This window comes from Protopterus annectens, chromosome 11.part0 (assembly GCF_019279795.1).
Source record: "Protopterus annectens isolate FY-2018-M chromosome 11.part0, PAN1.0, whole genome shotgun sequence".
Taxonomy (NCBI): Eukaryota; Metazoa; Chordata; order Ceratodontiformes; family Protopteridae; genus Protopterus; species Protopterus annectens.
The window spans coordinates 1,491,084,889-1,491,098,364 of record NC_056745.1 but is presented as its reverse complement, the minus strand read 5'-3'; the positions used below and the strand labels follow the sequence as shown (position 1 = coordinate 1,491,098,364).

At 43.4% G+C, this 13,476-nt stretch overlaps 1 protein-coding gene across 2 annotated transcripts in view; it reads left to right on the top strand.

Moving 5' to 3' along the window:
- HDAC10 (histone deacetylase 10) overlaps positions 1–13,476 on the top strand; it is a 680,378-nt gene that overhangs the window by 480,151 nt on the left and 186,751 nt on the right. For both annotated transcript variants that reach the window (XM_044088799.1, XM_044088800.1), the window contains one exon: positions 10,118–10,208. In XM_044088799.1, coding sequence (XP_043944734.1) covers positions 10,118–10,208 — 91 coding nt within the window. The remainder of the gene's footprint in view (positions 1–10,117; positions 10,209–13,476) is intronic.

The window sequence follows — 13,476 nt, the reverse complement described above, 5'->3', positions numbered from 1 at the left end:
AGAAGTCTAGGAAGTAATCAAATAAGGTGCATAAGGAAAGCTAGTGGTGGAGTGCAGAAGTCTAGGAAGTAATCAAATAAGGTACATAAGGAAAGCTAGTGGTGGAGTGCAGAAGTCTAGGAAGTAATCAAATAAGGTGCATAAGGAAAGCTAGTGGTGGAGTGCAGAAGTCTAGGAAGTAATCAAATAAGGTGCATAAGGAAAGCTAGTGGTGGAGTGCAGACGTCTAGGAAGTAATCAAATAAGGTGCATAAGGAAAGCTAGTGGTGGAGTGCAGAAGTCTAGGAAGTAATCAAATAAGGTACATAAGGAAAGCTAGTGGTGGAGTGCAGACGTCTAGGAAGTAATCAAATAAGGTACATAAGGAAAGCTAGTGGTGGAGTGCAGACGTCTAGGAAGTAATCAAATAAGGTGCATAAGGAAAGCTAGTGGTGGAGTGCAGAAGTCTAGGAAGTAATCAAATAAGGTACATAAGGAAAGCTGGTGGTGGAGTGCAGAAGTCTAGGAAGTAATCAAATAAGGTGCATAAGGAAAGCTAGTGGTGGAGTGCAGAAGTCTAGGAAGTAATCAAATAAGGTGCATAAGGAAAGCTAGTGGTGGAGTGCAGAAGTCTAGGAAGTAATCAAATAAGGTACATAAGGAAAGCTAGTGGTGGAGTGCAGACGTCTAGGAAGTAATCAAATAAGGTACATAAGGAAAGCTAGTGGTGGAGTGCAGAAGTCTAGGAAGTAATCAAATAAGGTACATAAGGAAAGCTAGTGGTGGAGTGCAGAAGTCTAGGAAGTAATCAAATAAGGTGCATAAGGAAAGCTAGTGGTGGAGTGCAGAAGTCTAGGAAGTAATCAAATAAGGTGCATAAGGAAAGCTAGTGGTGGAGTGCAGAAGTCTAGGAAGTAATCAAATAAGGTGCATAAGGAAAGCTAGTGGTGGAGTGCAGAAGTCTAGGAAGTAATCAAATAAGGTGCATAAGGAAAGCTAGTGGTGGAGTGCAGAAGTCTAGGAAGTAATCAAATAAGGTACATAAGGAAAGCTAGTGGTGGAGTGCAGAAGTCTAGGAAGTAATCAAATAAGGTGCATAAGGAAAGCTAGTGGTGGAGTGCAGAAGTCTAGGAAGTAATCAAATAAGGTGCATAAGGAAAGCTAGTGGTGGAGTGCAGAAGTCTAGGAAGTAATCAAATAAGGTGCATAAGGAAAGCTAGTGGTGGAGTGCAGAAGTCTAGGAAGTAATCAAATAAGGTGCATAAGGAAAGCTAGTGGTGGAGTGCAGAAGTCTAGGAAGTAATCAAATAAGGTGCATAAGGAAAGCTAGTGGTGGAGTGCAGAAGTCTAGGAAGTAATCAAATAAGGTGCATAAGGAAAGCTAGTGGTGGAGTGCAGAAGTCTAGGAAGTAATCAAATAAGGTGCATAAGGAAAGCTAGTGGTGGAGTGCAGAAGTCTAGGAAGTAATCAAATAAGGTGCATAAGGAAAGCTAGTGGTGGAGTGCAGAAGTCTAGGAAGTAATCAAATAAGGTGCATAAGGAAAGCTAGTGGTGGAGTGCAGAAGTCTAGGAAGTAATCAAATAAGGTGCATAAGGAAAGCTAGTGGTGGAGTGCAGAAGTCTAGGAAGTAATCAAATAAGGTGCATAAGGAAAGCTAGTGGTGGAGTGCAGAAGTCTAGGAAGTAATCAAATAAGGTGCATAAGGAAAGCTAGTGGTGGAGTGCAGAAGTCTAGGAAGTAATCAAATAAGGTGCATAAGGAAAGCTAGTGGTGGAGTGCAGAAGTCTAGGAAGTAATCAAATAAGGTGCATAAGGAAAGCTAGTGGTGGAGTGCAGAAGTCTAGGAAGTAATCAAATAAGGTGCATAAGGAAAGCTAGTGGTGGAGTGCAGAAGTCTAGGAAGTAATCAAATAAGGTGCATAAGGAAAGCTAGTGGTGGAGTGCAGAAGTCTAGGAAGTAATCAAATAAGGTGCATAAGGAAAGCTAGTGGTGGAGTGCAGAAGTCTAGGAAGTAATCAAATAAGGTACATAAGGAAAGCTAGTGGTGGAGTGCAGAAGTCTAGGAAGTAATCAAATAAGGTACATAAGGAAAGCTAGTGGTGGAGTGCAGAAGTCTAGGAAGTAATCAAATAAGGTACATAAGGAAAGCTAGTGGTGGAGTGCAGACGTCTAGGAAGTAATCAAATAAGGTGCATAAGGAAAGCTAGTGGTGGAGTGCAGAAGTCTAGGAAGTAATCAAATAAGGTGCATAAGGAAAGCTAGTGGTGGAGTGCAGAAGTCTAGGAAGTAATCAAATAAGGTGCATAAGGAAAGCTAGTGGTGGAGTGCAGAAGTCTAGGAAGTAATCAAATAAGGTGCATAAGGAAAGCTAGTGGTGGAGTGCAGAAGTCTAGGAAGTAATCAAATAAGGTGCATAAGGAAAGCTAGTGGTGGAGTGCAGAAGTCTAGGAAGTAATCAAATAAGGTACATAAGGAAAGCTAGTGGTGGAGTGCAGAAGTCTAGGAAGTAATCAAATAAGGTGCATAAGGAAAGCTAGTGGTGGAGTGCAGAAGTCTAGGAAGTAATCAAATAAGGTACATAAGGAAAGCTAGTGGTGGAGTGCAGAAGTCTAGGAAGTAATCAAATAAGGTGCATAAGGAAAGCTAGTGGTGGAGTGCAGAAGTCTAGGAAGTAATCAAATAAGGTGCATAAGGAAAGCTAGTGGTGGAGTGCAGAAGTCTAGGAAGTAATCAAATAAGGTGCATAAGGAAAGCTAGTGGTGGAGTGCAGAAGTCTAGGAAGTAATCAAATAAGGTGCATAAGGAAAGCTAGTGGTGGAGTGCAGAAGTCTAGGAAGTAATCAAATAAGGTGCATAAGGAAAGCTAGTGGTGGAGTGCAGAAGTCTAGGAAGTAATCAAATAAGGTGCATAAGGAAAGCTAGTGGTGGAGTGCAGAAGTCTAGGAAGTAATCAAATAAGGTGCATAAGGAAAGCTAGTGGTGGAGTGCAGAAGTCTAGGAAGTAATCAAATAAGGTACATAAGGAAAGCTAGTGGTGGAGTGCAGAAGTCTAGGAAGTAATCAAATAAGGTGCATAAGGAAAGCTAGTGGTGGAGTGCAGAAGTCTAGGAAGTAATCAAATAAGGTGCATAAGGAAAGCTAGTGGTGGAGTGCAGAAGTCTAGGAAGTAATCAAATAAGGTGCATAAGGAAAGCTAGTGGTGGAGTGCAGAAGTCTAGGAAGTAATCAAATAAGGTGCATAAGGAAAGCTAGTGGTGGAGTGCAGAAGTCTAGGAAGTAATCAAATAAGGTGCATAAGGAAAGCTAGTGGTGGAGTGCAGAAGTCTAGGAAGTAATCAAATAAGGTGCATAAGGAAAGCTAGTGGTGGAGTGCAGAAGTCTAGGAAGTAATCAAATAAGGTGCATAAGGAAAGCTAGTGGTGGAGTGCAGAAGTCTAGGAAGTAATCAAATAAGGTGCATAAGGAAAGCTAGTGGTGGAGTGCAGAAGTCTAGGAAGTAATCAAATAAGGTGCATAAGGAAAGCCAGTGGTGGAGTGCAGACGTCTAGGAAGTAATCAAATAAGGTGCATAAGGAAAGCTAGTGGTGGAGTGCAGAAGTCTAGGAAGTAATCAAATAAGGTGCATAAGGAAAGCTAGTGGCGGGGGGCAGACGTCTAGGAAGTAATCAAAGGAAAGAAGGAAAAAGTGGGAGACAGAAAAGACAGGCAAGGCTAAGAAGTAATACTGTTTGGCTAACAGAGACATTCAGAGAAGACTTGTAATAAAAAGCATGAAAAAACAAGGCATCAGAGACACTCTACTAGCTTCTGGAAAGTGACTCGGTAGACGACACAAAAACTCTTTCAGGCTGAAAGGTAAAGACAAAGATAAAGAATGTAGTCATCAGATACTGTTAAAAGGGATGCCAGCAACAACCTGCCCACCAGTCCACAAGACATCAAAGGCAGATGGAAGTAGGGTTGCCACCTTTTCAAATGTCCAAAGTGGGGCATTTTTGGTACAAACGTCATATTTTGCAGGACGAAACATACCTACGGATAGTACAAAGGGCAGAACTTCACTTTTTTGCCTAAGTAAAAGCTTATTCTTATAGCATTTTAGTTGCTTATTCTGTTTCTTATAACATTTAGGTATTTCAGATACAGAATAACTGTTTTATGCAACTATTACATAAAATAAAGGAAATAAATTTGTCCTAAAATCTCAGGACATTTGCCATTTTTACAATTTCTTTGTAGGACACAACTGCCCAAAGAGGGACTGTCCCTCTCAAAGTGGGACATGTGGTAACCTTAGATGGAAGGAGTACTTCCAACAGTTTCTGAATGAAGAAAACCCCACAGAAATTGTACTGCCCAAGACACAGCCCACAGTGAAGGAGGAAAAAGAGCCCACCCTAGAAGAAGTGAGGACACCACTAAGGAAAATGAAGCCTGGGAAAGCAGCTGGCTCAAAGAGGTTGGGCAGATATGATCAAAATGTTGGTGGAGATAGGAGAGAAAATGGCTGTTGAGGGTATTCATAGCACTGTGGAGAGAAAGGCATATCCCAAATGACTGGAGAAAAAGCATACTCATGGCAGTGTACAAGAACAAACTGGACATTCACAGCTATGAGCAGTATTGAGGCGTCAGACTCCTGTCACACTGCATGACATTTCTGGACAGTGTGATTGATAAATGGATATGAAGAGTAGTGGAAAGGAACACGGTAGAGGAGCAGTTCAAATTCTCTTCAGAATGCAGCATAACCGACCCGATGTTTGCAGTAAGATAGATAGATCAGAATGCAGCATAACCGACCCGATGTTTGCAGTAAGATAGATGGCAGACAATAAGCTAGACATAAGGAAAATTTTCAAATAGACATTCCTTCACTTGGCAAAAACATATGGGAAGGTCCTAAAAAAAGCTGATTTGGGCAATATTGCAATGTTTGAAAGTCCCAGAAACATTGGTAGAATTAGTGCAGGCAGACACATATACAAACTGTTCGGACTCACAGAGGGGTTCTCAGTGTGACTGGATTTACATCATGGTTCATCTGTCTGCCGTGATGAACTATATTAGCAAACATGTCAGAGGGGACAGATCAACAAAGCTGCTGTATGCACACAATGTGGCATTACAGATAGACTTTGAACAAGAACTTCAACAAAAGGTAGATGAATGGAATGCAAAACTGAAGGCACATGAGATGAAGCTGCCTACAGATAAGTCAGTTGTAATGGGGCAAGTGAGTAAAATCAGAAGAAGCTGAGTATTGAGACAGAAAGGAAGATAGTGGAACAAGTAAATAGCTTCAAGTATCAGTGAGGAAAGGTTGAGGATGAGGGAAGTCTGAATGAAGAGGTAAAACCTAGAATCAGAGTGGCTGCAGCCAACTGGCATAGACTGTCAGGTGTAGTGTATGACTGAAGAATACCAAAGAAGCTGAAAAGTAAGGTGTACAAAATGGTGGTGCGACCAGTACTACTGTATGATAAAAACCTGGGCAGTAAAGGCAGAACAGTTGAGGAAGGTAGAGATGATGGAAGTGAAGTGCCTGAGAAGGGTGGTAGGATGCACACTGTGGGTCAGATGAAGAAATGAGGAAAGCAGAGTAGAATTCCATATAGCTCCAATTGCAGAGAAGGCAAAGAAAGTAAATTATGGTGGCTTGGGCACATCTGCAGGAAAGTAGAAGACAATCTGGAGAAGATGATTTGGGACAGCAAGAAGGCATGAGTAAACGAGGGCATCCAGCAAAGAGATGGATGGATTGTATGAGAGAAGACCTCCAACAGTCAGGCATGACTTTCAAAGAAGGTAAGAGAGTGGCACTGAATTGACAGAAATGGCAACAGCTGAAGTGTCACCCTAACTCCGTGTAGAAAATGGGTTGATGTTGTTGGTGAAATATAAAATTTCATCTAATTGGTTTTAAATCTAGTCACAACTCACTGAAAAAATTAATCGAAAGCACATTTCATCTAAATAATATTTCATATACAATTTTATATGTAGCAAATACTCCTTTAAAAGTCTTGCCCCCTGCATCCTCATATAGAGAGGCTTTGCCCCCACCCCACCTGCATTACTTAAATATAGTAAATCTGCAGTCACACAAGCACAGACAAAAGTGAAAACACGACTTGCACAGAGAAATAGTGCTGGTGCATGACAGTGTACTAGAGAGGGGGGTATAACATAAGGGTGGGCAGTAGCAAGGCACCGATTGTGTTTCAGACTAAATTGTCTTGTAATTCCTAACATCCTAATCCACAGCAGCAGTAATTGCCTGTTACCTTGCACAGTTTTCTGTTAATTGTGATTTAAACAACTGTGCTTTAGAGGAAATTAGTTTTCAGTTAATTTTGGCAGTTAGAAATGAATATATCCAGGTATGTGTGTGTATTTAATGTACACATTTCACTTATTTCCTGTAATGTATCAAGTTTAAATGCACGTAAGGTTAGTTTGAACAGCTTGTTATTTTAATTCAAACTGCATAAGATATTTTAAACAAGGAAGCTGTAAATTTGTAAGAGGCCCACTGTTCTGCGATTAATTGCTAGTGTTCATCATTGATTTCAACTTGGATTTTCTTATAGTGCTTCAGTTCTAACAACTTATACTTACCATCAAAGTGAAAGAATGAAAATGCAATGTCTTTGTTGCAGTATACTGGTCACCATCCGTTTCACGCAGGAATGGGCCTTTGTTGTAGTGTACTGGTCACCATCCGTTTCACGCAGGAATGGGTCTTTGTTGTAGTGTACTGGTCACCATCCGTTTCACACAGGAATGGGTCTTTGTTGTAGTGTACTGGTCACCATCCGTTTCACGCAGGAATGGGCCTTTGTTGTAGTGTACTGGTCACCATCCATTTCACGCAGGAATGGGCCTTTGTTGTAGTGTACTGGTCACCATCCGTTTCACGCAGGAATGGGCCTTTGTTGTAGTGTACTGGTCACCATCCGTTTCACGCAGGAATGGGCCTTTGTTGTAATGTACTGGTCACCATCCGTTTCACGCAGGAATGGGCCTTTGTTGTAGTGTACTGGTCACCATCCGTTTCACGCAGGAATGGGCCTTTGTTGTAGTGTACTGGTCACCATCCGTTTCACGCAGGAATGGGCCTTTGTTGTAGTGTACTGGTCACCATCCGTTTCACGCAGGAATGGGCCTTTGTTGTAGTGTACTGGTCACCATCCGTTTCACGCAGGAATGGGCCTTTGTTGTAGTGTACTGGTCACCATCCGTTTCACGCAGGAATGGGCCTTTGTTGTAGTGTACTGGTCACCATCCGTTTCACGCAGGAATGGGCCTTTGTTGTAGTGTACTGGTCACCATCCGTTTCATGCAGGAATGGGCCTTTGTTGTAGTGTACTGGTCACCATCCGTTTCACGCAGGAATGGGCCTTTGTTGTAGTGTACTGGTCACCATCCGTTTCACGGAGGAATGGGCCTTTGTTGTAGTGTACTGGTCACCATCCGTTTCACGCAGGAATGGGCCTTTGTTGTAGTGTACTGGTCACCATCCGTTTCACGCAGGAATGGGCCTTTGTTGTAGTGTACTGGTCACCATCCGTTTCACGCAGGAATGGGCCTTTGTTGTAGTGTACTGGTCACCATCCGTTTCACGCAGGAATGGGCCTTTGTTGTAGTGTACTGGTCACCATCCGTTTCACGCAGGAATGGGCCTTTGTTGTAGTGTACTGGTCACCATCCGTTTCACGCTGGAATGGACCTTTGTTGTAGTGTACTGGTCACCATCCGTTTCACGCAGGAATGGGCATGGCCAGAGGGATTAACAAGCCCAGTGCCAGTGGTATGCAAATGACGAATGATTGGCATGGTATGCAGATTTGCCGATGCCACCATGAATACATTGATTGTTGATGAGTTTCAGTAATGAAATGATGCAGACCTATAATTTAACTTTTAAGACATTTCTGTTTGCCTTATGGCATTGGAAGCGTCCTAAAGTACGGTGGTTTTAAGATTGTATTAGAAAAGCACTTCATTTGTCCTGTAGATTTCCTCTGGAAAGGTTTTAATGCATTTGTGTTTGTGTCTCTGCCTCAAGCTAGTGCGATCTCAGAGTTGGTATATTGAAGTAACTGGGGTGGGGGGGCACCCCCCCACACACACACACAAGGGGGTGCATGGAGGCTGGCGCCCCTGCAAAAGCAAAGGAAAAACAGTAACAAGACATATAATTCTGGACAAAATTAGAAAAAGATTCAAGGAAAAAAATCTATAAAGAGTTACACACAGACATACGGAATGGCGTAACTTCAGCCCCTACTACCAGCTTTGCAGCAGCCACTGCTTTACATAACCATTTTTGCAACGTACTGGTAGTTACATTTCTTGTACTGTCTCAATATTTTAAAATCATGAAGAAATCTGAAAATACAAAATTCAAAATCTCCCTGTACTTTTGTAAAGGGTAAAATTAATGTACATTGTACAGTTGGCTTTGTTGCACTCTACTGGCCCATCCATCCTTCCTTTTCAATAGTTTATTTGCCCTGTGAATCACTGAATTCACAAGTCCCCAGTATCTGCTTGCTGCATGCTGACAAACCTGGATGAATTTTCATGCGGCCGAAAAACACATGCCATTGTTTATTCATGACTAAACTGTAATGTCAGCCTTTTACTGGGTGTTGGGTGAGGTTTGGGCGATGCTTGTTACTGCGCATATGGTGAGCCAGTACAGTACAACATTGCCAATACAATAATTAAAGAATAAACAAAGTGCAGAGTGTACAATTATTATCAGTATAAATGCTGTAAGAATAATGAAAAATAGCAAATAAGACAACATGGTGGAAGAGAAAAAAATAAAGCTCGTTTGTCAAGAGAACTATGAAGATTTATTTTATTTAACATTTGTTTACCAGGAAAGTCCAACTTGGAACAAAGCCAATTTTCAGTGGAGGCACAGGGAGAAATGCTGCAGATGCATGTCTTTGCAACGTGGGAGGAAACCAGAGCACCCGGAGAAAACCCACAAGGATGCAGGGAAGACATGCAGACTCCGCACAGAAGGCACCCCAGCAGAGAATTGAACTGGAGAATCTCTTGCTGTGAGTCGACAATGCAATGGCTGCACTATTGCGCCGTCCATTTTATTCAAAAATCAACAAAGTCCTGAGTTGTAGAACAGGGATCACATAACAGTAATCCAAATGTCTCAAAATGTCTGAGATGAAAAGAACAAGGTAGAACTATGCCAGCACTTCAGCAGTTTCACCTCAGTGGTACTTGTTAGTCCAACAGTCTAATGGTAATTAGCCCAAAAACACCAACTCTAACACTCCATTTCAAAGATTAATTTGTGTTCAAAAGTTAAGCAGAGTCCTAACTGACTTCCTTGAGAATAACTCCTCGCAAGCACTAAGTAACAGGTATGGGACTGCACACGAGACTACAGGATAAAATGAAGCTCCTGAAAACTGAGTAGTGAAACATACTGGTGAACAGTTACATTGTAACCCAGCGGTCTTTTAGAAGCTGATACCAAAAATAGAAATGGAACAGAAACGAGATACAGAGTAACCAGATACTTCACAGTAGTTTGTATCGCAAAGCTTACATTTCTCAAAGTCCCAAATTTCCAACAATCAGCTGCTGAAAAAGTCTGAAAGAATATTCTAAGTAAATGTTCTCAGATCATTAACTTTACAGTAATGTGAAAGTCATACCAAAGACTCGTAGGCAGTCTCAGTTTCCTCCATCTTCAGACTTGCACAGTTCTGTATGTGTATGCTGAATAGTTTCTTAATTTTCACCTTCTATGTATATGCTGGATTATCTGTCTCACAAACTATGGGAATATTTAAGTCACTGTTTTTTTGTTATGTTGCATCTAAGTTTCTTAATTATAAGGTTCACTGGTTATAGAAAGATGTCACTTTTACTTTGAATAATGAATGTTTTTGTTGCATTCCACTGATCTCTGATGTTATATACTTATTTCCTGTTTGCTTTCATGAAAGTTATTGTGTATCCACAGGATTGCAGATAAATAAAAGAAATGAACACAAATAGCACAAAAGATTAATTTTGCTGTTGATGAGGTGGTGAATTTCACTTAAACCTACACAGAACTATGTTTCATATTTTTTCTGTTATGTTGCAGCATTTCTGATTACAGATGCCTAGAAGATGAACAGACTTTGATTTCTATTGGAAGGATGTGCTGTTTAACACAGAAAATTGTGAAAAAGCAGGTAATGTTTGTTAGCAAAGCCAAATAAAGCTTTTGTATTTCATAAAATGATTTGTTTTCCATTTAGAGAAGGAAATCCAGGCACTTAATTAGAGGACTTATGACAAGTCCATTCTTTGTATTACTCAGCTGTTGGCAGTAAAACTGTATATCTTGGTATTTTAGCATCTGTGTTTGAGACATTGACTAGCAGCTCGGTTACCTTTCTTTATGTCTGCTGACACTGCCCACATTTCCTTACAATTATCACAGGAAAGTAGCCACATCTGGTACATGAAAAACATATTGGCCTGAACTTTCTAAAACTAGAGATTGCCCGTGTACAAATAAGATACTAATGCAGGACCAGTCATAGCTACACCTAAATGCTGTATTTGTACAAAATGCCCATGTAATCAGACTGTACTAAAGAAAGGCCTAAGCTTACCCTTCCTAAGTGCTGTTTTACTGTGTAGCGTCTGCATGGTTGTCCGATATCAAAGCACAAACAGTGCTTTCTTTCTGGGATCTCCTTGGACATTCACACAGTAGCCCAGGCTGCTTTCAGACGGCCAGCAGGTCAGTGATGCCGCTCCCTAATTCAGCCGTAAATGGATTAGAGAAGAGTGGAGGGGAGGGAGTTGCTCTGACTGGGAGAAGAGCAGGGAGGAGGGAGTTGCTCTGACTGGCAGAAGAGTGGATGGGAGGGTGTTGCTCTGACTGGGAGAAGAGCCAAAGGATAGACGTTGGTCTGACTGGGAGAAGAGTGGAGGGGAGGGCGTTGCTCTGACTGGGGGAAGAGCAGGGATGAGGGTGTTGCTCTGACTGGGACAAGAGTGGAGAGGAGGGCGTTGCTCTGACTGGGAGAAGAGCAGGGAGGAGGGCTCTGACTTGAAGAAGAGTGGAGGGGAGAGCGCTGCTCGGACTGGGAGAAGAGCCGAAGGATAGACGTTGGTCTGTCTGGGAGAAGAGCAGAGGAGAGGGCGTTGCTCTGACTGGGAGAAGAGCGGAGGGGATGGTGTTGATCTGACTGGGAGAAGAGCGGAGGGGAGGGGGTTGCTCTGACTGGGAGAAGAGTGGAGGGGAGGGCGTTGCTCTGACAGGGAGAAGAGAGGAGGGGAGGGAATTGCTCTGAATAGGGGAAGAGCAGGGATAGGGTGTTGCTCTGACTGGGAGAAGAGTGGATGGGAGGGCGTTGCTCTGACTGGGAGAAGAGCAGGGATGAGGGTGTTGCTCTGACTGGGACAAGAGTGGAGAGGAGGGCGTTGCTCTGACTGGGAGAAGAGCAGGGAGGAGGGCGCTGCTCTGACTGGGAGAAGAGCCGAAGGATAGACGTTGGTCTGTCTGGGAGAAGAGCGGAGGGAAGGGTGTTGCTCTGACTGGGAGAAGAGAAGAGCCGAAGGATAGACGTTGATCTGACTGGGTGAAGAGCGCAGGGAAGGGCGTTGCTTTGACTGAGAGAAGAGTAGGGAGGAGGGTGTTGCTCTGACTGGGACAAGAGTGGATAGGAGGGCGTTGCTCTGACTGGGAGAAGAGTGGAGGGGAGGGCATTCCTCTGACTGCGAGAAGAGCAGAGTGGAGGCCATTGCTTTGACTTGGAGAAGAACAGGGACGAGGTTGATGTCCTTCAAGGATGCATCTGCAGTCCTTACAAATGGGTTGTCCTGTCGTCAGGCAGCCTTTCGGTCGGCCGGATTCCAAAGTCTGGGTCTGGCCTCGGCTGATGTCGCACTTCACCCGACGTCACAGCTGCAGTTATTCGGGTATAAAGGCATCAGCCGACGCCATTTTCCTCAGTCTTTCTTGCCGCGTGGCGCCCGAAGCAGAAGCTGTTCGCAAGTGCCGGTCGGTCAGAACCAGAGATTACTACTACCGAATTCTTCTACTCCGAAGACTTCTAAAAAGCTAAGTACCCCGTTGGGGACTCTTTCTTGCCTCAGCCGATGTCAGAAAAAGTGAATAACTGTTTAACTTGTGGGAAACAAATACCTCATAAAGATTTCCACTCTTACTGCTTACCTTGTTTAGGCCCAGACCACGACGTAGTAGCTTGTCTAGCCTGTGCTTCTTTTAACCGACGGACGCTTAGACGTTGGTCGGAATTTGCTGAGGAGTTTTTCGGCTCCGATTTTGCTTACATTATGCCGTCGGATCCTCCGAGTACGCAAATATCAAAAAAGCGCAAGGAAAAGGACCGACACTCGCGGTCTGCGGTTTCGGCCGAAACCGTGGTTAGGCCAACCGCGAGTGTCTCGGTTTCGGCTGAAACCGAGCAAGCGGTTCTTCCTTCAGCCGAAAACTTACCTCCTACCGAGGCCTCTTCCAACCTCGTGGAATCGGCTTCTGATTTACCTTCTGCTCTTGCAGTTTCTCAGGAATTATCTGACACTATCCCCTTGGATATCTCCACCCCTGCATGTGGAGCTGCTAGGCCACCTGCATCCATGTCCATTAAGGCTTTTGCCAGGGCTAAAGCAGCTAAAACTACTAAATCTGTGCCTGCTAAGACCCCCTCTCACAGGCCTAGCTCTAGTTCACAAATGCTTAGTCTAGCAGAAGATCTCATTTCTTTAATCCGGGGATCCCAATCTCACACAGACAGAGCCTCTCACCCACCTCCAGAGAAGAGGCCTAGAGCAGAGCCTCCTGAACCAGTTTCTACAGATGATTCCTCTGATGATTCAGATAATACTAACCCTCCAGAGGCTTCTTTCTCCCCTTATGAAGACTCAGATGCTGAAGAGTCCATCCCTTCTGCCTCTCCGCCTGAGGAATTTTCCTTTGGGGAAACCTTGCATGCTATGAGGGAACAATTTCAGTGGCAGGGCCAGGATTTCTCAGACTCTAGAAAGAGGCTTAGAACCTTTCTGCATTTACCACAACACAGGCCTTTAGCCATTCCTCCAGTTCTCTCTGTTGTAGATGATGCATTTAATGATGCTTGTACTGCTCCTGATTCACTTCCTCCGGCCCCTGCTAAGCCCGATAGGTACTACAGGGTTCCGGATACTCATCACCATTTGTATAAGGCTCCTTTTGCAGATCCCGAGACTATCTCCCAGGGTTCTAAGGCTGTAGCAGCTACCTCAGCCAAAAAAACCCTCCCCTCTGAAAGGGCATCCAGGTCCTTAGAGAGATGGGGTAAAAAAGTTTACACTTCTGCTACTCTTTCAGCTAGAGCATTGAACTGTCAATTCCACATGATCCAGTATCAAGAATTTATGCTAGACCAGTTAACCAAGAAGTTGTCCTCAGATGAACCATTAGACAGAAAATCTGTTCAGGAAATG